Here is a 20,172-nt window from a genome sequence, read left to right as displayed (position 1 = left end):
CCCCAAAGTTTGTGGCGTTTGCTGCCTTCTCAAGGAGCTCCACGGGAGGGCAGCAATACCTTGAGGAAACTGCTCTCCCACCTGGCTCCTCAGCAGAGCCTTGTTCACACACCCCCACGGAGGACACGAGTTTCCCACCAGTAAAGAGAAAGTCTGAACAAAACCAGCTTCGTAACAGCTGGAGGTAAACCTGAACCTCAGCCCAGATCCTTGTGCTGAAAGTCACATCCAGACCATAATAGTACTTGCTTCAGGGATTACAGTCCAGTGAATGTGGTCCAGGTGCTCTATTCCACCCAACACTCAATCTCTGCACATCTTTTTACTCTGTTTTTGTTGCTCAAGGCCAAAAGACTTCATGCTTCCCCATACATGCTGATCCAAATCCCTGAGTATCCAAAGAAACACACTGAGTCAGTTGTGAGGCTTGGGCTTTTTCTCTGAATTCTTGAGCAAAACAGGGATCTGTATAGCACTAAAGAAGAAGGTTTCTAGGAAATAAGGGAAGCAGCCAAGCCCTCTTCCCTCCAGTCATGGCTAAGCCTCTCTTCTCACTTTGCTCCTTTTATAGCTGCTGACTGCATTCAGCTGAACTTCCTCCAGCACCAGTAACAAGCACAGGCTGGTTAAACCGGCAGTCTGTAGCCCTCCCCTGCTCTGACCCTCTGTGTGGGTCACACACAGTCCTGAAGTGCCATTTTCAGCTGTGAACCGGCTGTGAAACTCATCAGAGCTCTGAAAGAACCAGAGCTCCCCACCTTTGCCCGTGCCAGCTTCTTTGCTGTGTTCCCTCCACTGATGAGCACTGAGTTCTCAGGATGACTAGAGGATGGATGCAAGCCAGTTGTGCTGGCCCTGCTGTGGTGAAAAAGGATGCAAAGCAGTGAAATCTCAAACTGGCAACTGCCTGCATGGGCATCAGGGAGCAGATCCTGCCTTCTGCTGCTTTTCCTGGTGATGTTGTGAGGGAGAGAGCCCTCCCAGCTCAGCCTGCATAGCTCTGGGTTCAGCAGTGCCTGTCTGTGCACATCACCTGCACTGCACCACTTCGGGCCCCTTGGGCCCACACAAAGCTTGGCAGTACTCCACGATGTAGGTTGCTACATACACATGCTATGTGGATTTTCAGAGCAGAGATACACATAAAATAAGACAGAAACAGCCTCTTCCAGTCTTAGCTTGGCTGCTCCAGGCACCCTGCAGTAGCTGCTCTCGAGGCCAGCCAAGGTGAACTCAGCTGAACACTAATTACCAGCATCTGTCCCTGCTCCTGGGAAATCTGGAGACACCCCCTGCTCCTGTGGCCTGGACAGCACTTCCCTCTGTCAGACTGGTTTTAGCACAGGCATTCAGCCTTCCTCTGAGCAGAATGCCCTCTTGCCTGGAGCTGGAGCATCATTTGTTACCAGGCTGCTCTGTTCCCTCACAGTGCGACGCCAGCTGTGGGCGAGGGATGAAGACCCGGCTGGTGCTGTGCGTGGGCCTGGAGAACGGGCTGTACAGGGAGTACCCTGAGAAACGCTGTGAGACCTCTCCAAAACCTGAGGAACAAGCTGTCTGCTTCAGGAGGCCATGTTCAACGTGGTTCACCACCTCCTGGTCCCAGGTAGGGCTGGGGGTGGTGGGGAAGGGGCTGGGGAGACCTCATAGCCCTGGTTGGTGGAGCAGGATCTGTGCTGAGGCTCTCTGGCAGACTGCTCTGCCAAGGATTTGCCAAGTCTGGATGAGACCCCAAGTTCTGCTCTTCTGCAGAACAGGCAGCAGAGAGACTGGCACAAGCTGGCTGGAGAAAATCTTGAAGCATGGGGGTTTATTGCCTCAAGAGGAGCATGCACCACACTCCAGGCATGCAGGATACAGCCATGTCTGCTCCACTGCCAGAAGTCTATGTTTTGTCTTTCCCTCTTTCCCTTAAGAGGGAAACCGGTGAACATTTAGGGTATGGGAAGGCTGAGGAGCTGTGTCTGGCTTATAGCAGCCATTTTCTCCATTTTCTGTCACAGCATCAACGCTCCAAACAAAAATATTTCTGAGCTGCAGCAAAGAGATGAAAAGCAATCTCTCCCTTATTCTGCCCCAACCCCAACTCAGGGATGCTTTCCTCCAGCAAAAAAAAAAAAAAAAAAAAAGGGAGAGTAAGTTTGAGATCAGTGTGGCACTTGACCCAAACCTCCTCAAGAACAGGGATCCAAAGCAGGGACTGGGAGACCTCAACAGCGCAAAGATCTTGGGAGCTATAGAAAACCAGAAAATGCCTCTCATGCTCTCTCTGCTGTTTCTTGACCCCGACAGTGCAGCAAGACGTGTGGTGCTGGTGTGCGACTGCGGGAGGTGAAGTGCTACCAGGGGGAAGCACTGGCTCAGGGCTGTGACCCCTCTGCCAAACCAGAGGCCAGGCAGACGTGCCAACTCCAGCCGTGCCCCACGGAGGCACCAGGTACGTCTGGGAGGGCAGGGAGGTGGAGGAGCCCTTGGCTTTGTCCGTGATGTCCATGCTGGGGAAGCACAATTCCTTTGTAACCCTTTCTCTGTGTGCTTCTGCTCCTCAGAAGATGCCTGTGAAGACAAAGCGACGGCCAACTGCGTGCTGGTGCTGAAGGTGAAGCTGTGCTCGCACTGGTACTACAGGAAGGCCTGCTGCTGGTCCTGTCGCCTCAAGTCATCCTGAGTGCTGCCAGGCCCTACTTTCCTTCCAAGTTCAGGGGCAGCAGCCCCCTCAACCCAGACTTTCCACTTGAAGCCACCCCACTTGGCCTGGCTGTGGAGCCAGTCCCTGTAGAGCAGGCTGCTCAGTGAGGAAGGATTTTTATGACTTAGTCATCACTGTTCCCTCTCCACTGAGAGGGTTTTACACAAGACAAACCATCAGTGCCTAGAAAGCTACTGAGGAGTGAGTTGGGAGAGCCTGTCCCTGCTGTCACCGCCTCCGAGGGCGCCGAGGCCAGCCTGCAGCAGGGCAGGGACAGCAGCATCCCTCTGCTCTGCCCTGCAGGCTTCCTACTACAAGGGCAACTGCCAAAACACACGGAAAAATTGAGTCACAATAAAGAGATAAACTATAAAACTGGATTTGGGATGCATGTGCCTAGGCCAGAGCCCAGGGAGGAGCAGGGGACACAAGAGGAGCAAAAGCAGGAGCAGGAAGGGTGGGGAGGAAAAATCCTTGCACCAGTAGAGCTTCCAGGCAGCACTGGATAAAGCCCTTTTGGTGTTGCCTGCCAAAAGAACAGAAACCACTCCTGGTTTGTATTTCAAAGTCCTCATTTATTTCTGACATTGAATTTGGACCCATAGCTGAGCAACAAAGACAGAGAATAGTAACAGGAGGAATCTGAAGTGGAAAAAAACCTGGGATCCCTGCCCCTACCCTATCCTGTTCTTCCACCAGCTCCCAAACCTTCTAATTCTCAGCTGCATCCCTTTGTTTTCAGCCTGTCCAGACTCACCCATTTCCCTGTAGCTGTGCCAGACCCAGGGCGTGTGTTTGCTGCAAGGCCAACCCTCATCTTGGCCATCTGGCTGCTCTGGAACTGCCTCCCCAGCATTGGTGCCTCGTTAGCCCATGACAGGTCACACTTAATTTGCTTGTGACGAAGATGACAATGGAGTGGCCTTCCTTCAACCACAAGGGTGACCCACAGGAGAGTGTTACTCCCACCCTCTGGAGGTCACAGCGCTGCCATGGAAAGCCTTTTTGTGTGCCAGGAGGTAGAGTTGGGTGGCAGGAGCCGCCGTGTCCGTGTGCTGGCTCTGCGCCCGCCACGGGACGGCATCATGGGGCTGTCTGGCAGAGACCATGCTGGGACACATTAACTTCTCCTGGCTCCCAGCACGATGAGACCTAGCTGAGCAGATGCTCTAGTGGGAAGGAATGAGATTTATCAAGTTAGCCAAGATTTTTCAGGGAGGAGCACTGGCTAGATGGGAGGCAGTAGGAGCCACAGACTGCTGACCAGTGGGATCCAGAGGGCTTTGCTGCTGGTAACTTCCATCTTCCCTCCTGCCTGCCCTTAATGTGAGAGGACATTAAAACCTGCTATCACTATTTGGAAAATGGAAAAAGACTCTCAAAGCGATGCAGCCAGACCGAGTCTCCAGATAATGGAAATGCAATGTCTTTTTGGGCTGGAGGTGGGGGAGATGGTGCATAACATTTGCTCAGAAGTGTGTGTAAAACGCAGGCTGGGGCAAGGTGTTTGGTTACAAGGACCGTCACCATGTTTTGTGATGTTTTGGCTCCTTTCTTCAGATCAGAAGTGCCAAGGCATGGGGAGGTCCAATGTGTACATCAGCCTTTTGCCTGGTAATGTGTGTCTCTGTGCTGAGACCTACTTTTTCTGTGTGTGAACGGGGAGGTCAAGTCCAAATCCTTCTGTGAGCAGCGAGATGATTTCTAAATTGCAGTGGTGAAAATAAAATCCCACCACTCACGTTTTCTGAGCAGTCCCACCCTATATTGCAAAGGCATGGCAAGGGTTTCCTGCCATTGCCTCCAACAGCATCCGCAGGGATCATTGCTGTCCCTGTCCCTCCTCCCTGCCATGAATGGGAAGTGCTCAGCAGAGCAGTCCTGCACTGGTTGCTGTCAAAGTGCCTGGGAATGATGGAGATGTCCCTTTAGTAATTTTTCACCTAATTTGATTTATGGAGGAAGAAGAAACTTTCCCACATTCATTTTTGCAGAAAGGCAGAGTCATTGGCTGTCATTGCTGGCTGCAGTGCCTGTGAACCCACGTTCACAACATGTTCAAGACACAATTGGGTCTCGCTCCCTCTTCTTCCAGAAGCAAAAGCAGGGGGACCCCAACCATCTGAACATCACTCTCCAGTGGGAGGGCCCTGCAAAGGAGACATGAGCCAGTGGGCTCTACTGTTGCTGTCAAAAGCAAAATCCATCCTAAAGCAAACTTTCCTCTGGCTGTCGGAGCTGTCAGGGTGGGGCTTTGAAAGCTGAAGGTGACCAAAACTGCTTATTCAGGAATTCAATTCTTCCCAAAAGTAAAATCTTGCCATATTCATGGGTCCGAGTTAAAATTGTTCCTAAGAAAGCTTGTGAAGAGTAGAAGAGGTGGGGGCTTTGGCTGCAGAAGGACTGGCCTGTGCCTGTTGGCATGGGTGAGCATTTTTGCAAGGAACTTTGCCTCCCCCGGCAGTGACCTAAATTCATGTCCTGAACTTCTTCAGCACGTGCAAAGACCGAAGCAGGTGGGAGATGGTGCCCTATCTTACACTTGAACAGAAAAGCTAACTGCTAGCGGCAGCACGAGGGGAGCAGGACGACCTGGATCTTCCCTTCTTCACTTCCCCATGGCTGAGGAGCGCTGCCGTGCCCTGCTGGGCACTGGGATTCACCGGGGCTGGCAGCTGGCCCTGGCCGATCGTCCCATTGCTGTGTGTGCCGGAGGCAGCGGGCATCACCTCGGCTGGCTGCGTGGGGACACCGAAGGCCTCACTGGGCTCAGGGAGCCGGGGGAAATGAAATTAGGTTGTACTGTACATAGCCCTCGTTAGACAAGTCCCTTTGGGAGAGAGAGTAGATAATAATGACACTTATGATGGGCTCGGAGGTGGCCGGTTCAACGCTGCCCTTTGAGGTCTCACTCGCCTTCTGGCCCACGAGGCTTGGCCGTGCCGGGCGCCTCGGCAGGAGCGCGTGGCCTCGGGCTGGGCTGCGGGCTCCTCTCCTCAAAGCCAAGTGAAAATCCCCTTCCCTGGAGCCGGCGCCAGCTGGGGACACCCTGTGCTAGCGGCAGTGGTGACTACACCTCCGTGCTGATGGCCCGCGGGTTCGGGAAGCTGTCGCGGAGGAGGCCGTGGCGGCTCACCGTGCGGCTTTGCAGGGAGGCCATGTTGAGGGCCGGCCCCATCTCCTTGCAGCACGCGGGGGTGTAGGCGACCCTCTCGCCCCCGTTGCGCACCATGTCGGCAGTCCGGATGTAAAAGGGGGAGCCGTAGGGGGAGCAGGTCGGGCAGAAGGTGCGAGCCCCGTGCTGGTTGAGCTCGCTGGGCGGCGGCGCGGGGCTGCCCTGCCCGTCCACCATGCGGGAGCTGCAGGCGTTGCACATGGCGAGGTGCGAGTGCGTGGGCAGGTCGGGCTCTTCCTCCTCCTCCTCCTCTTCCTCCTCCTCTTCCTCATCGGAGTCATTTTGCTTGCAGCAGTAGTACTGCGGGAAAGGGAAGGGGTTGTGTGAGGGGAAGCGGAGCAGCTGGTGGGGCAGCCCTGCCCCATCCCCACTCCCCTCATGCCCCTGCCAGAGAAACCCTCCGGGGCCACTCGCAGATCTGCTCCATCATTCCTGCGCCCTGGGAAGCAGCAGAAACCAGACAAAAGCTGTTCCTGAGCATGCTGCAGGAGGCACCTGCTGGGGAAATCATCCCCATCCCCCTGTGAGGTTTGCAAGGGGAAGGTATTTCACCCTGCCAGCTGATAAACTGCTCCAAGTAAGCACTGTGCTTTTCATCACACAGGCATTGCTGCGTGGCACAGACCTCACATTAACTTTTAAAGAGCAGGAGCTTGTAGCTAGCCGTTGTTGAAAGCCTCCTCGGTTAATTTACAAGGGGAAAAAAAATTATATAAAAATCTCCATCTGGCATTGCAAACCCAGCCAAGCCTGCACCTCAATTAGCAAGTGCTGTAGAGCCTCAAAAGCCTCAGGGCAGTACCCCCCACACCTAGGGGAAGGAAGGACATAACTGCAGCACCTGGGGGGATAGGAGGTTTCAACTCCCTGCCATCACAGGCAAAAAAAAAAAAAAAAAACCATCCAGACCCTTCCTGCAGCAGCACGTTGGCTTGGGGAGCACAGAATCCTAAAATATCCCAAGCTGGAAGGATAGAGTCCAACTCCTGACCCTGCACAGGACAGCCCAAAAATCATACATACCGTGTGCCTCAGAGCATTGTCTGAGCACTTCTTAAGCTCTGGGAGGCTTGGGGCTGTGACCACTGCCCTGGGGAGCCCGTTCCAGTGCAAGGTGGGGGTGGAAAGGCAGAGGACACTCACCTGTAGCCTACAGTAGCAGAGCACAGCAATGATGCACAGTAGGATCACCGTCGCTAGGATTCCCCCGGTGATAACAACAGTTCCCGCTGTCATCCGACCGATTCTCCATCAAACTCTGGAAGGCAGGGACACAGAACTCACTTTGCCTGGTTTTGTCATCACATCATGGATGTGATCCCCACAAACCATCCCAAAATATTACATTCTCATATACCCTCTACCCAGCTGGAAAAGTATCAGCAATATTATCCTCCTTCTCCTCCTCTTAGTGAGAGGACACCTGAGATGCAACATCACATGCCTTCACTGTTACTGCTAATCTGACTTGGGGTCTTTGTCAAACACCCTACAGCCCACTGGCAAAACCTTACTTTTACTGAGCCAAAAGGGATGCTTTCCACCCTCCCGGCAGAAAATCCAATTTTCAGGAACAAACGTGGACTTTTCACCAGGCAAAGCCAAAGGGGAGCCTCTGAACTCCACAACAGCCTGAGCCTAAAAATTGCACCCCAGCTGCCTGTCAGTCACTAAGCAGGGCTAAGCAGCGCCCAGCCCCATCCCTATGCCATGGCACCCAGGGGATACTCACGTTCAGTGACGGAGGCGTTGGACCTGGAAGAAGTGGAGGAAGAGGTTAGACATGGCCTGACAGCACCCCTTGCACCTGCCTGCTTTTCACCATTTCCCAAAAATTTGCCTTGATTTGGGATCAATGTGAAGCCCTGCTTCACCCCCGTGTCATTTTCTTTAATTTGAAGCAGGGAAAGGAGGCATTTCCCAAGCTCTAAAGGAACAGGGCGCAGGCCTGGCTTAGTCAGCACTTGGCCTTTTCCACTTTAAAATTTGTTACAAGGAAGGTGGATGCATCATTGTGCTGATGTTTTAGGTGCCCCTGGGAAACGAAATCTCTCCTCCATCCTCTCCAGGACAGGCAAGGCCCAGCATCCTCCCCCACCCCATGGACACTTACCCAGAAAAGGACAGGCAGGATGTTGCAGTCACGCTGGCCCCGGACCAGACGGTGGGGTCAGGCAGCACCACATGGCCACGGGGAGACTCGGCAGCCCTGGGAGGGAGAGCAAGGAGAAAAACTCCACTGTCATCTCATCCCCCTTCCCAAAGGGGCTGCCCAGTGTCCCCATCCCCACCAATGCCACCTCTGTCACCACACTGGGGCTAAATAAATTGGTTATTTTAGGGAGACTGTCAGGAAAGGTGGGTGCTGCAAAAGTGGGTAAAGCAAACTGCCAGGAAAGGATGACGCAGTGCCCCAAATCTGCCATTTCACCAAAACTGAGGACTCGGAGCAAGAGGTGGGTGCAGCCATGGCCCCATCACCCCCCACCCCCCTGGCAATAGCAGCGCAGCTGCATTTCATTACTGGCCCCTGCGTCCCTCTGTGCCTCCTCCAGAGCAGGGATAATTGATAGGGCCCAAGTGCCAGCCCGTTGCAGCTGAGGAGATCTAATTACCCGCTCACCATGCGGCCCTAATTGACGGAGAGAGGTGGCAGCTTCCAGGCGAGACCTTCCCAACTCTGCCCTGGCCCAGCAGGCACGGTGTGGAACCTTCGTCCCCAAAATTCACCCACCCTCCTCACTCTGCTGCGGTGGTTTGCACATCCTCCCTGCCACAAATTGATTTTCAGCTCATGGGAAGTTCCTGTAGGAAGCCAAAAGGCAAGCACGCATTGGATTTCCTCCTTGAGCCGCTCTCGCACATGAAACAAAGGAAAAAAAACCTCAAAGAAATCAATATGTCCATAACCCAGCTAATATCACCATCCATCAGGAGACCCAGCACAGAGCTAATAATAGAGACCAACACACTCAGCTCCTGCTCCCTGTTACCAAACTGTACCCTGAACCACTGCCAGGAGTGTGAAGGGACACACAGGGAGCCTTTGGTGCAGTTGTCACCTCCCCAGGTGCCTTCCTTAACAGGGAAAAGGTGACAGTAGGTGGCTGAAAATGGCAAACGCTGACCTTTGATGACCCCAAGACGGACATGCCACAAGCTGGGCGGTGATGGATGATGCAGGCAGCTGTTCACATCCAGAAAACTTCATTTCATGGGAGCTGTGATTTGATTTAGAGCTCAGAGAGCAGCATCCAATTAGCCTGAGGATTGGAGTGAGCAGGCAGCCCTGGAGAATGACCCTGGGCAAGGAGGGACTAGCCTTGGGGATCATTTGGTCACCTCTGAGACCTGAGTGTCTCAGAGGATGGCTGAGCTTCCACATGCTCCATATCTGGTGTTACCATTTCTGGGAATGCTGGGGTCAGCATTTCACTAGTCCTGCTCAGGAACTGAGCTCTTCCTTATTAAAATAGTGAATGTTAAACAAAGGCAAAAATGAAAATGAAGCACAAGAGAAGCGCTGCCTTTCCTCTTCTCTTTGGAGGGGGTGTTTTTCAAGAGGAGGAAGTTCCTGCCCTTCTCCCCTTCCCCAAACTCAACCCACCAGCAGCCCAGAAGTTCATTTCCTACCACATTTGTGACGATAAAATAGCTTTCTCTAGCCCACAGCTCTCTTCTGCATGGATGAAGAAGGGAATATAACACCTCCCAGGGAAGGAGAAAGAGCCATAGTCTCAGCAGTAACTGAGGTTTTGGGAATTACAAATTAAGTATGCTCAGAAAGGGGCAGGACAGCTACAGCAGCCTTTTCACATCTCTGCCACCAGGAACCAGCCCATGCCCCTTTTCCATCCACCCTTCCCAAACAAATCCCCACCTGCTGGGAAAGGAGGATTTTGGGTTCCGCTGGCTCAGCTCCACGCAGCCCCACCACTCCATCCCAACAAAAGGCCAAACATTTTTATGGACCCTCTAAAAGCCTAGGCTGCACTGTGAGCTGAGCAGGATAAGACACAGAGGAACAGGATAGGACACAGAGGGGGATGCACAAATCCAATTCCTGGAGGCATAGCCCCCTTTCTCCTTCTGGCTTAAAAAGGGAGTCGAGAGTTGTTTAAATATTTAAATATCCCAGGCCGAGCAGATGCCTTGGCACTCGCTGCTCACCCGCTCCCGTGTGCCCCGGGAGAGGCAACAACCCACGGGTGGCCGCGGGGACCCTGTGGCACACGGATCATCCGAATAAAACCAGGATTTCTACGAGCAGGGCTGTGTTCCCGTCCTCCCTGCCTTTCGGGGAGCGATCAGAGCGGTGTCCCTCGGTCCCAGCGGGTCCGTGGCTCTGTCGAACTCCTCCGGGCGGGCGGGCAGAGCCGCTTGCTGCAGAGATACATTTTCTTTAATTGCTCCAAGTTAGGGCCTGAAAAGTGACTCTGCGAACGAGTGGCATCTCAGCCTTCTATATTTATTCTCCTTCAATGACGTCCATAGCAGATTTGCACGGTTTGCAAGTCGATGGCGAGGTTTTTGCCAGCCAGCAGCACTCCCAGCCCAGCTGAGACGCTGCCGTCCTTTCTCACCCTGGCTGTCCCTGCAGCCTCAGCTCATCCCTGCCACCCGACAGGGGTCAAGCACTCCCAGCAGAGCTCGGGAGCAGGTTTAGGCTGGGGCAGGGCACGGTTATACACCAAGAGCATCATGCCAAACCTTGCCACAAGTCCTGCCCCAACCTAAGCTCTGCTCTCCTGGTTTTGCTCTGCAGATCATGGGATAATTCAATGAAATGTCTGCCTGGTAAATTAGCCCGGCCGCTGCCTCACCAGAGTCATCTCCCAGGGCCTAATTGGAAAAAACCAGCATCAGGGGCTGCCTTTTCAAAACAGATTATGGCAGCAGGCAACAGGGCAGCTCCCAGGCAGCTGCGACCTGCCCCACACGGACCCAGCCCAGTGAGATTCAGGGGGATCAACCCTCTGCTGCAAACTCCCAGCCATGGGGCAGGATGGGTGCTCAGGCAAGGCCGGGGTCCCCCAAACTCCCTGCATGTCAGGTGCTCTGTACTGTAAAGCATGAGGGGATAAACCAAACCATGGAGGGGCAGAGCCAAGGAGACCCCACCACACAAGTGAGCTGAGCCAAATGAAATTTTACCCAGAGCAATGGCAATGTGGTGGGATGCGGCTGGCGGCCCCCCAGGAGCCTCCCTCTGGTCCCAGTGCTCGTCTCCAGGCTTCCTGCCCAGGTGGCAAACCCCTGGGTCACTGTGAAGCCAAATCAGCTGAACCTGCTGCTGGCTCTGCTGGAGTTATACCAGAGTCTGGACCAGTCTGCAGACAGAAATCACAGCAGCCATTGGGAAAACTTTTATTTCTGCCTGCTGCAGAGATCTCCAAATAAGGTTTTTCCCAGCAGAAACGGTTTTTCGTGGGACCCATTTCCTCCCCAAGGCTTTTTCCTGCTGTGATGCCTTTGGTGCCTTGAGCCACATGGGTTTTTCCCAGCAGTTTTGCTGCAGCCAACACCCTGCTCCCGGCTACCACAAGGGCAGCCAGGTCGCAGAGGTGACACTGTCCCCCAGCTGAGGCTCCAGTGAGTCACAGGCAGTCATCAAAATCAAAAATTCTGTGAACTGCTGCAAGTCTGCCCTTGCTTTCCCTCCCTGACTTGGACCAGCTCCCCAAGGCTCCTCACTGCCTCTTCCCAGCCCAGGGATAGAAAAGACAAAATACCAACAAGGATGTGAAATCAGCTCTTTTCTTTCAAAAGCTTTGTGGAAAAGGCAAAATATTAATCTCAATTTAAAAAAAAGAAATCAAACACCCTCAATAGTGGAAGGTGCCAGGCAGACCCCAGCTCCCAGGTGAGCAGAAGGGCTGCACTCCTGCTGTAACACTGTGCTCCTGACCTGCTGAGCCCAAGAGATCCCTTCTCCTGGCCATCAAACTCGACCAAAAACCACCTTCTTGCCCGTCCAGGTTCACTGCCTCCCACACCACGCCTCATCCTGCCCTGTGGGAGCCCAGGAGAGCTCCCCTGCCAACAGCAATTTGTCTTTACAGCCACAAAGGACCAAGCATCCCCCTCCCATCTCTGTCCAAGTGTGTGAAGCCCTGGCACATCCTGGGACCAGCTACATTCCTCTCCTGGGAGACCTCCCAGCACTTCTCAGACTTCTGGAGGAAGGACAGCTTTGTAGGCTGGGACGTCTCAGGCACGGATTATCCTGGTATCTCGTTACTTGAGCATCTCATCTGCCCTTTATCTCCTTAAGCTACTATTCAGATCCCATCTCGCCTGCCTGCGTGGATTAACTGCAGCCGTGGATACGACGGAGGGACACAGAAGGGACAATCACCCCACCCTGTCCCCAAAAACACACCCAGACACCAAATCCCGTGGGCTCAGCCAGGGCTACACCTGGATCAAGGCAAGTCTCTATAGAATTACAACCCCATTTGCAGCTCCTCCTCATTGCAGGGCGGCTTAAAACCCAGGGCGGGAGAACGGCAGCTCCCTCCTCATCCCCCCGCACGTCTCCTGCCCGCTGTGTTCGCCCAGCCGGCTCCCAGTCAGCCCAGCTCGGGTGGATGCGGTCCCGGGAAGGGCGGTGAGCAGCCCAGGACACAGGGAAGGCGTCACAGCGGGATGCAGGATGCGAAAATCCACCCGGCTCATCTCCCGCCGCCGTGCCCAGGGCTCCTCCCGGGCCAGGACCTGGCGAAAGCCCCGTGTGGCCGAGGCCAGGAACGTGTGCCGGGGAGCCGCGCTCCCAAAATAACCAGGGACAAAACCGGTGGCACGAAGCCAAGTCACACAGAGAAAGGCTTTTGAGATTATCCCGCACGTCAGATCCCCACGGGCGCTCCGGAGCCAGGCAGCACCTGGCCAGCATCCCTGCTGCAGGCACCGTCCCTCCCAGCACCCACACACCCCGTGAGGAGCAGCTGCAGCAGCCGGGAGTGCAGCGAGCCGGGGTGCTGGGTGTGTCCCAGGTGAGACTGACCCTGGCCAAAACGCTGGGGAATTTCCCCACACACGTGTGCAAAAGGCTTGGGACCTTCCTATGGCCACAGCCTGAGGAGAGCCAGAGCCCAGGCTGGATCCTGCTGTGCTGTGGATCCCTGGAGGACACAGACCTGGAGAGCAAGGGCTTGGATCTTACTTGCACCCGTGTTGCCCCTGTCACAATGGGTGCTTACAACATCCAGGAAAAGATGGATCCTTGTGAGATTGGAAAGGAGCAGGAAAGATTATTTGCTTCCACCCTGATTCCACCCTTGATGTTTGCGCCTTGCACTGCTGTGGGTATCCCCATGACTGATTTAACCCCGTGGCAAGGCACCAACACAGCACAGGTGTTCCCCAGCACCAGCCAGCATTCCCAGCACTCTCCCCAGCAGTGTGATCAGCCAGCCTCCTGCCAAGGATGCTCCACAGTTCATTCCCAGCCCTGGGCAGGTCTTTCCAGCACTCTCATTGCTTCAAGATGAAACCTTTAACTTCTCACACCAGCGGGTTCTTCCCCAAGGACATGAAGACCTCAGCCAAATCTCTCCATTCCCTTGGGGCTGCAAACACACTCTGTGGATATATAATCTTCTCCCCGTTTGATTGTCTTGCTCCTTCCCCACAGGAAGGTGCATGCTCTGCTCTCCAGTGGGTGCAATTCCACCAGGACTCAGAGTCACCAAACACATCTTCATCCCAGGCACAGAGTGGAAGAAGAGGCTCAATCCCAGAAGCATTGCTCAGAGAAAACCCACAGTGCATCCTCAACAAGATCCAGCCAAGCAGAGCAGTGAGTTTCCTTCCAAAGATTTTTTTTTTCCATTAAGCAAGTTTCTCAGTAGCTTTCTGTGAAATAACCCCTAGGACAACTTCTCCTCCAAGGCACCACTTCATTGTCACCCTTCTTGCCCTGGACATTGATGACATCTCACCCTTCCCACTTCATTTCCACCATTCCCATGAAAACTCTTTCCCCAGTTTCCCAGTTCCCACACGGATCTGTCCTTACTGCCCTATTCCAGTTCCTCCCAGCCTTACACATGAAACATAACTTGTGCAAAACCTTTCCATGCAGTAGCAAGCTCTGCTCCCGAAAGCAAAGCCCAGGGGAAAAGCTCTGGATGAGGCTGGAGCCTCTGTAATCCCATCAGCTGCAGTGCCCCGGCACAGCACATCGGGGCGGATCCGTTGTGCCACAGCGTCACCCAGTTTACGTGTTTTGCTAAAATAAAACACAAAATAAATTCTCTGTCTCACCCCCTGGGTTTAACCCGTGCCCTCCCGCAGCCTGGGGACTGTGGCTGAAACAGTGACAGGTGTTTGAAGGGTGCTGCTCCTCAGGGACATGCAGGGGATGTCCCTCCGTGTCCTGCCAGCATCTGCCCTCCTGCCTGCAAGTGTGCCAGCTAGACAGCCACTGTGGAGGGATTCAATTAGCATTGACATCATTAGGGGTAATTGCACTATTTACCAGTTAAGGGGAATGACAAGAGATGAGCCTTGTGTTTGCCCATAAGGTGAGGGGCCACCACCACCCCTCTTGGCTCAGGAGGTCTTTAAATCCCACTTACATTACAGTTAGGAAAACTATATGGATGCCTATCGGTGAATCACTGCACTTTCCCTTTCACACTTTGCTCCTTGCCTCACCAGCATCTCCATCCAGCCATGGGACCAGCTAAGATCTCTCCCAGCTGCATACCAGACCCGGGTGAGGGTTAAACAGGACATGGCCATCAGCATCTCTAACAAACCAAGTACATCTCTGCCCACTTCCAGCTGGCCAGATGCCCTTTGGCACCAGGGAACAGATAACCTCCCAGATCACAGCTCCTCCAACAAAAAGCTCAGCCCTAGGGCGGGTTATACTTTAATGCCACTCTCACAGTAGCTGCTAATCTGCATGGTGCTTGGGAAATGGCTTTTTTTCCAAGGGAAAGGGAGATGGAGGGTGCCAGCCCTGGGAAGGAGGGCACAGGGAAGGGCAGCCTCTTCCTCCGCATGATGCAAGACCTGCTGCTCTGACTGTCAGCATCCCCCCCGGCATGTTTGCTTGGAGTAGAAACAGAGATTTATTTTAATGACTCATTAAAGCCTAATTGCATTCAGGCAGCAATACAGAGAGAGGAGCCTCCCACGTGCACCAGTACTACAGTCGGGAGGGCTCTCAGAACCTCCCCGAAAGCACAAGGCAGACAGACTGTCTCTTTTTGGGGCCAGACATCAGGGCCAGCTGCTGGCTCTGGAAGTGTGGCTTTGTGATTTGGATCCAAAAAAATAACCCAGAAAACTCTCTGATCTTCTCTTCATTTCCCTCTGTCTGCCCGATGTGGCAGCTGCCACCAGCTGCTCATCCCTGAGCTCCAGGGAGGAGATGTGACTTGCCCAGAGATTGGATGCCCATCTCCAGGGCCTCTGGGTGACCATTTCCTAGCCTTGGGAACACAAATGTTTGTAATTTCCCCCTGGGCTTCCAAGGACCCCATAGCAGGAGCAGGGTGGGATTTGCACAGGAGCCACTGCAGGTCACCCTGGCAGAGAGCTGGACATGACACAGGGATGAGCTGCTCCTCCCATCCAGAGGGCACGACAAAGTGGCCATGCTAAAAACCAGCCAGCCTGGAGGGCAGCCAGCCCAAACCCCACCACTGGCAGTCCAGGGAATCTGACACCAGCCACGAGGAGCCCACATATTTCATCCTTCCCAATGGGATGCAGACCCAGTGACAGCCATGCCACCCATGGGAACAGGAGTTTACAGCCACTCTGACCTCCGGAGATCCCCATCCTCAGGACACATGCTGGGAAGCCCCCTCCTGCCCTTCTCACCAGAGTGAAGCCACTGACATGGACCTGAGGTTCTCTCCTCCTGGAAAGTTGCCCCATGCAGAGATGGGAAAGCCACAGGTCCCCTTTCCTGCTCTGCAATTCAGACACCACAGTACCCACAATGATGCTGATGGTGTGCTGTGGGAGGACAGCCCATCTGGAAACAGACACCCTGTGGGATGGACAGGGTCACCCAGCCACAGCTCTGCTTTCCAAGCCACCAGGAATTCATCTCTCAGAGATGGCCCATCCATTGGGATCCTGGACCACAGCCCCATGGCTGTACACACCAGGGAAAGCTGGGGCCACACATGGCTCTGGGGTCAAACACAGGGCACAGCACCTGACCCAAACCACACTGTTTGTGGTAAATTCAAGTGGAGTCATTCCAGGATCAGGTCCCGGACTAACTTTTCCATAAAGCTACAGGAAAAGCCCATTTGCAGTTGCTACTCACACCCCTTTCACCCACTGCATCCCAGACAGAGCAAGGAGGCACAATGCAACTGGGCCCTTCAGAGCTAACCTCTTTGCTGGATTTCAGATATTTTTTTTTTCTTGTTGATTTATCACACAGCAGGGCTACAGACTCATCCATCACTCAGGATGCTCCATCTCAGCAGCCCCATCAGGCAGGAGCGGGGCCAGCCAGGGTGGTCACACACACACTGCCTCACTCACCCAGTGGGGAGGAAAACCCACTGTGAAGTCTCTAAATGTCTCCTGCAAATGAAGTGTGAAACTCGTTTTCCAGAAAACAAGGGTAACAGAGCCACGATAAATATTTCATCTCGGTGGGAAAGCAGCAACAGGGAAGGTTAGGAGGGCAGACATGCCAGGAGGGATAGGGGACAGCAGGGAGGGAGGATGCAGGGGGAGAAGTTGGAGGCAGCCAGGGCAGGGAACAAAGGGAATTCCACAACCTGACCTTATTTCTGTTTGCCACTTGCTCTGGGGGCTATCGGATTTGAGGCATGACCACAAAGCAGCTCCCAGAAATAGGAGCATACCTTATGTTCCTGTCTGTGCCTATGGCTAAGTTGAAGGATCATGCACCAGCTGGGAGCAGCTCAACGCTCCATCCTGACTCTTCCCAGCAGACACACACAGCTGCCCAGCTCTCTTGTTGGTCCACGCACCCAAAATGCCCCATCCAAAATGGCTGGAGGATGCTCTGCATTTCTCCACAGAAGAAGGTTTGCCAAGTGGAAAATCCTTCACACCTGATTTCCACCCTGCAAAGAGTGTTTTGGGCTGGAACAGTGCTGGGCTGGGCTGTGTCTCCTTAAGCAGGTCGCTGGAGCTGGCTGCCCTCAGGCCTGTGGCCAGGCTGAAATCCAGCACTTTGGAAAGAGATGGATGAGGATTTCATGTCCCAGCAAAGATGGTGCTGGAATAGGATCAGACTCACTGATCTGATGTTCAGCCTACTGATGCTCTCCTGTCTTGGATTTTCAACAGGTGAAAAAGTCCTTCCTAAGAAAAGCCTTTTCTCCCAGTCCTTGGCAAAGCCCAGATTAGAACCCTTTGTATCCTGCAGGAAGAAAGCTGAATGCCAACCAGTAGCCCCAGGACACACAGTATCCCTCAAACAGCATCACAGGGAATTCTGAGGTTTAGGGAAGCAAGGGGCAAAGCTGGGGAAGGGGGAAAAAAACAGCCCCAGAAACACAAGCCTCCGTCGGGGTGGAATATTCCACCACCCCTTAGAAAATCTCTCTGCTGGAGAGACAATCAATAGTACACAAATGAAATACAGCTGAAAACACTAAATGTTTCCACATGCCCTTTTGGAGGGAATAAAATCCTCCAGGATAACCTTAAGCGAAAACAAAAGCCAGGCAAATAGCTCAAGCACAGGTCTCCTTTAATTACTGCAGCCCAACGAGAGATAAAACAGAGATCCTTTGGAATAAACACAAGGATTTGATTTCCTCCACTTCAGCAAAGGCAGCCACCATTTCTCTGGGGAGGTTTGGTGGTGAGCTTGGGGATTTGATGGGCTGACATGTCCTTGATGAATGGCAAAGCTTTGGGCCCCAGGAGAGGGAGCAGGAGGCTAAGCCCCTGGCTTGGGACTTCCAAAACTTCAAGTGGCTGCAAAGAAGTAGATTTAGAGACAGGAAAACTCTCTCCTACCCACCCGAGCTGCCATCAGAGTTCACGGGGACTCAACAAACCCAGCACAGAGCTAATTTGGACCACACAACGCCGAGAAAACGTGTCAGGATCTTGTAGGGCACCACAACCCCAGAGCTTTTGCCCGGACGAAGCTGTGGCGCAGGGACCCGGAGCAGCCCCGGGATGCAGGGTCAGGATGATGCTGGGAGCATCCCACCCCGTTGTGCTCGGCGCTCCCCACCACTCGGGCTCCCCCCTTTCCCATGGCAGCCCCAATGCCTGGCAGAGCCTCTCCCTGGCCCCGGCGCCCCTGGCGAGCCGCGGAGCGGGGGAGGCGAGCAGCGGAGTGCCCCAGCCCTACCTGGGCGCCCGGGCCGGGCAGAGCGGGCGGCGGCGGCTCCGGAGCGCGGCGGCGGCGGGGACGGGCCGGGACGGCGGGGGAGGGCCGGAGGAAGAGGAGGAGGGCAAGAGCAGTAACAGCGGGAATAATAAATAATAGCAAGAATAATCAGCGGAGCGGTGGAGCGGGAGCGCCCAGGCGGGTCCGGCCGCGGGGGTGGAGTTTGTCGGGGCCGGAGCTGCCGCCACCAGCACCGCCCCCGGCCCCACGGTAGGGGAAGGAGGGGGGACACCCATTCAACACACACAAAGCCTAATCCTCTCCCGGGGGAGCACACACTGACAGCACCCTCGAACTCTTGGGTACCTTAGGGCTACCCCCAAAGGCAAGCCCTGCAGCACCCCCAGTCACTGTCAAACCTGCAACATCCCCATGCCCAGGTCCTGCAGCACCCCAGAGCCACTCTTGCAGTCCCCTGAGCACTCCCATCCCTAACAGTGTCTCCTGATGTCACCACTGCCTCGGCCCCAGGCTGAGTGTCCAGAGGATCTGCCTTGATCCATTCACCATGTCCCAGCTACTTGTACTCTGCCTCTGCAAACAGCCAGGAGAAAAAGCCATCACACACCACAGGGATGAGCCCCAGGGGTGGGGATGCCAAGCCTGTCCACCATGTTTCAGACAGAACAACCTCCCCTCCCCACGACTCCCTGTGAAACACATCTCTCTTAGCAGACACTGGCTCCCCAGTGCGAGGCCAGAGGCACTGCTGGCTTTGCTGCAAGCTCAGCCCATTGCTGTGTGCCCCAAGCCCAAGCTGGCACTGGGAATCCACGCACACATAAATGCTATTGTCCCCAGTAAGAGTTTCCAGCTGCTGGGAGGTTTTGAAGCTTCCAAGCAGGAGTTTAAGCTGGAGAAGGTACAGCTTGCAGTTGGCATCACCTATGGAAGCAGAGAGCTGCTCACTGCTGCGAGCTATGATAAAGATAATTGAATCTCATGCCGTGCACCACAAGCTGACCGCGGAGAGTGTGAGGATTACCGTGCCAGGAGAACATGTGTTTGCCTGTTTCGCTCTGATTTTGGTCTCAACAGGGCACAAAAGCCATGGCAAGGCAGTGCAGCTTGGTGGGATCAATGCAGAACATCTGCTACAGCGAGGCAGTCAAACTCTCCTGTGCTTCAGTTTCTAAGGACAAGACACTACTGATACTTTTCCTCCCTGCAGAGCAAGCTATAAAGCTGGGCAGAAAACACCACTCACCTTCTCCTCCGTCACCTTGCCGTCCGTCAGGGCATCCTGCTGGGCACAGATTGCTCTCCCTGTTCTTCCAGCCCAGCCCTTGCAGCTGCTCGTTGTGGTGCCAGGAGCCCAACCCGCTGATTCCTCCCTGGGATCCAGCAGCAGAGCTGAGCTGGGAGGAAATGAACGCTCGTTTGGATGTGAAGGGCTCTGTGCCTTTAGCAAAAGGGCAGGATGAATTATGAAATGCAAAGGCCAGATAAGTGGATCCTGCCACAGCACTTACCCTGTGTGCTGCAGGACCCAAGCGCCTGCTGGCTGTGGGATGCAGGGCTGCTGTGGGATGCAGGGCTGCTGTGGGATGCAGGGCTGCGTGGCACGCGCAAACACCCGCACTCAGCCCAGCCAGGGACAGCCTCCCTACCCCCCTGCCGACAGAGGAATCCACATCATCCACTCCAGCACATCAGAGGGCCAGCAAATACAGAGGATCTGAGTGAGAAAAGTGAGCACGCCGAGTATTTCTGAGCAGGGTAGGAGAGATGCGTTTTCCTGTTAGCTGGGCTTCAGAGCGGCTGGAGGGATGGGAATTAGAGACATCCAGGCGAGCACGGAGGAGGAGGAGGCTAGAAAAAGTGACAAAGTCATTTCCTGGGCTGCTCTGGGCAGGATGCAAGGAGGTGATGACAGCCCAGGATGCAGGGAGAGCCACTTCTCCCCTCAGCAAGCGCTGCCAGGGCCATGGGAGGCATTATTACAGC

The 20,172-nt window shown here is 54.4% G+C and overlaps 2 protein-coding genes across 4 annotated transcripts in view; one reads left to right on the top strand and one right to left on the bottom strand.

Moving 5' to 3' along the window:
• The window catches only part of LOC110478992 (ADAMTS-like protein 2), a 22,212-nt gene extending 18,948 nt beyond the window's left edge, over positions 1 to 3,264 (top strand). For both annotated transcript variants that reach the window (XM_085586705.1, XM_085586706.1), the window contains exons 16-18: positions 1,430 to 1,606; positions 2,293 to 2,437; positions 2,550 to 3,264. In XM_085586705.1, coding sequence (XP_085442831.1) covers positions 1,430 to 1,606; positions 2,293 to 2,437; positions 2,550 to 2,668 — 441 coding nt within the window. In that variant the 3' untranslated portion in view covers positions 2,669 to 3,264. The remainder of the gene's footprint in view (positions 1 to 1,429; positions 1,607 to 2,292; positions 2,438 to 2,549) is intronic.
• Positions 3,244 to 20,172, bottom strand: LOC110478934 (protein FAM163A). 2 transcript variants are annotated; one of them, XM_085586709.1, is made up of 6 exons: positions 19,698 to 20,172; positions 19,433 to 19,583; positions 7,978 to 8,073; positions 7,597 to 7,619; positions 7,008 to 7,122; positions 3,244 to 6,164 (listed from the first exon to the last, which is right to left on the bottom strand). In XM_085586709.1, exons 5-6 carry the CDS (start codon positions 7,098 to 7,100, stop codon positions 5,760 to 5,762), a joined length of 498 nt encoding a protein of 165 aa, XP_085442835.1. In that variant the 5' UTR covers positions 7,101 to 7,122; positions 7,597 to 7,619; positions 7,978 to 8,073; positions 19,433 to 19,583; positions 19,698 to 20,172; the 3' UTR covers positions 3,244 to 5,759. The 2 variants fall into 2 exon arrangements, with proteins under 2 accessions (XP_085442835.1, XP_021401537.3); XM_021545862.3 differs by lacking the exons at positions 19,433 to 19,583; positions 19,698 to 20,172 and adding an exon at positions 18,187 to 18,399.

The sequence above is a fragment of the Lonchura striata genome, chromosome 8 (genome assembly GCF_050655825.1).
Source record: "Lonchura striata isolate lonStrDom1 chromosome 8, ASM5065582v1, whole genome shotgun sequence".
Lineage (NCBI taxonomy): Eukaryota > Metazoa > Chordata > Aves > Passeriformes > Estrildidae > Lonchura > Lonchura striata.
Note: the sequence above shows the minus strand (reverse complement) of the source record. Positions and strands in the feature narration are given on the sequence as shown.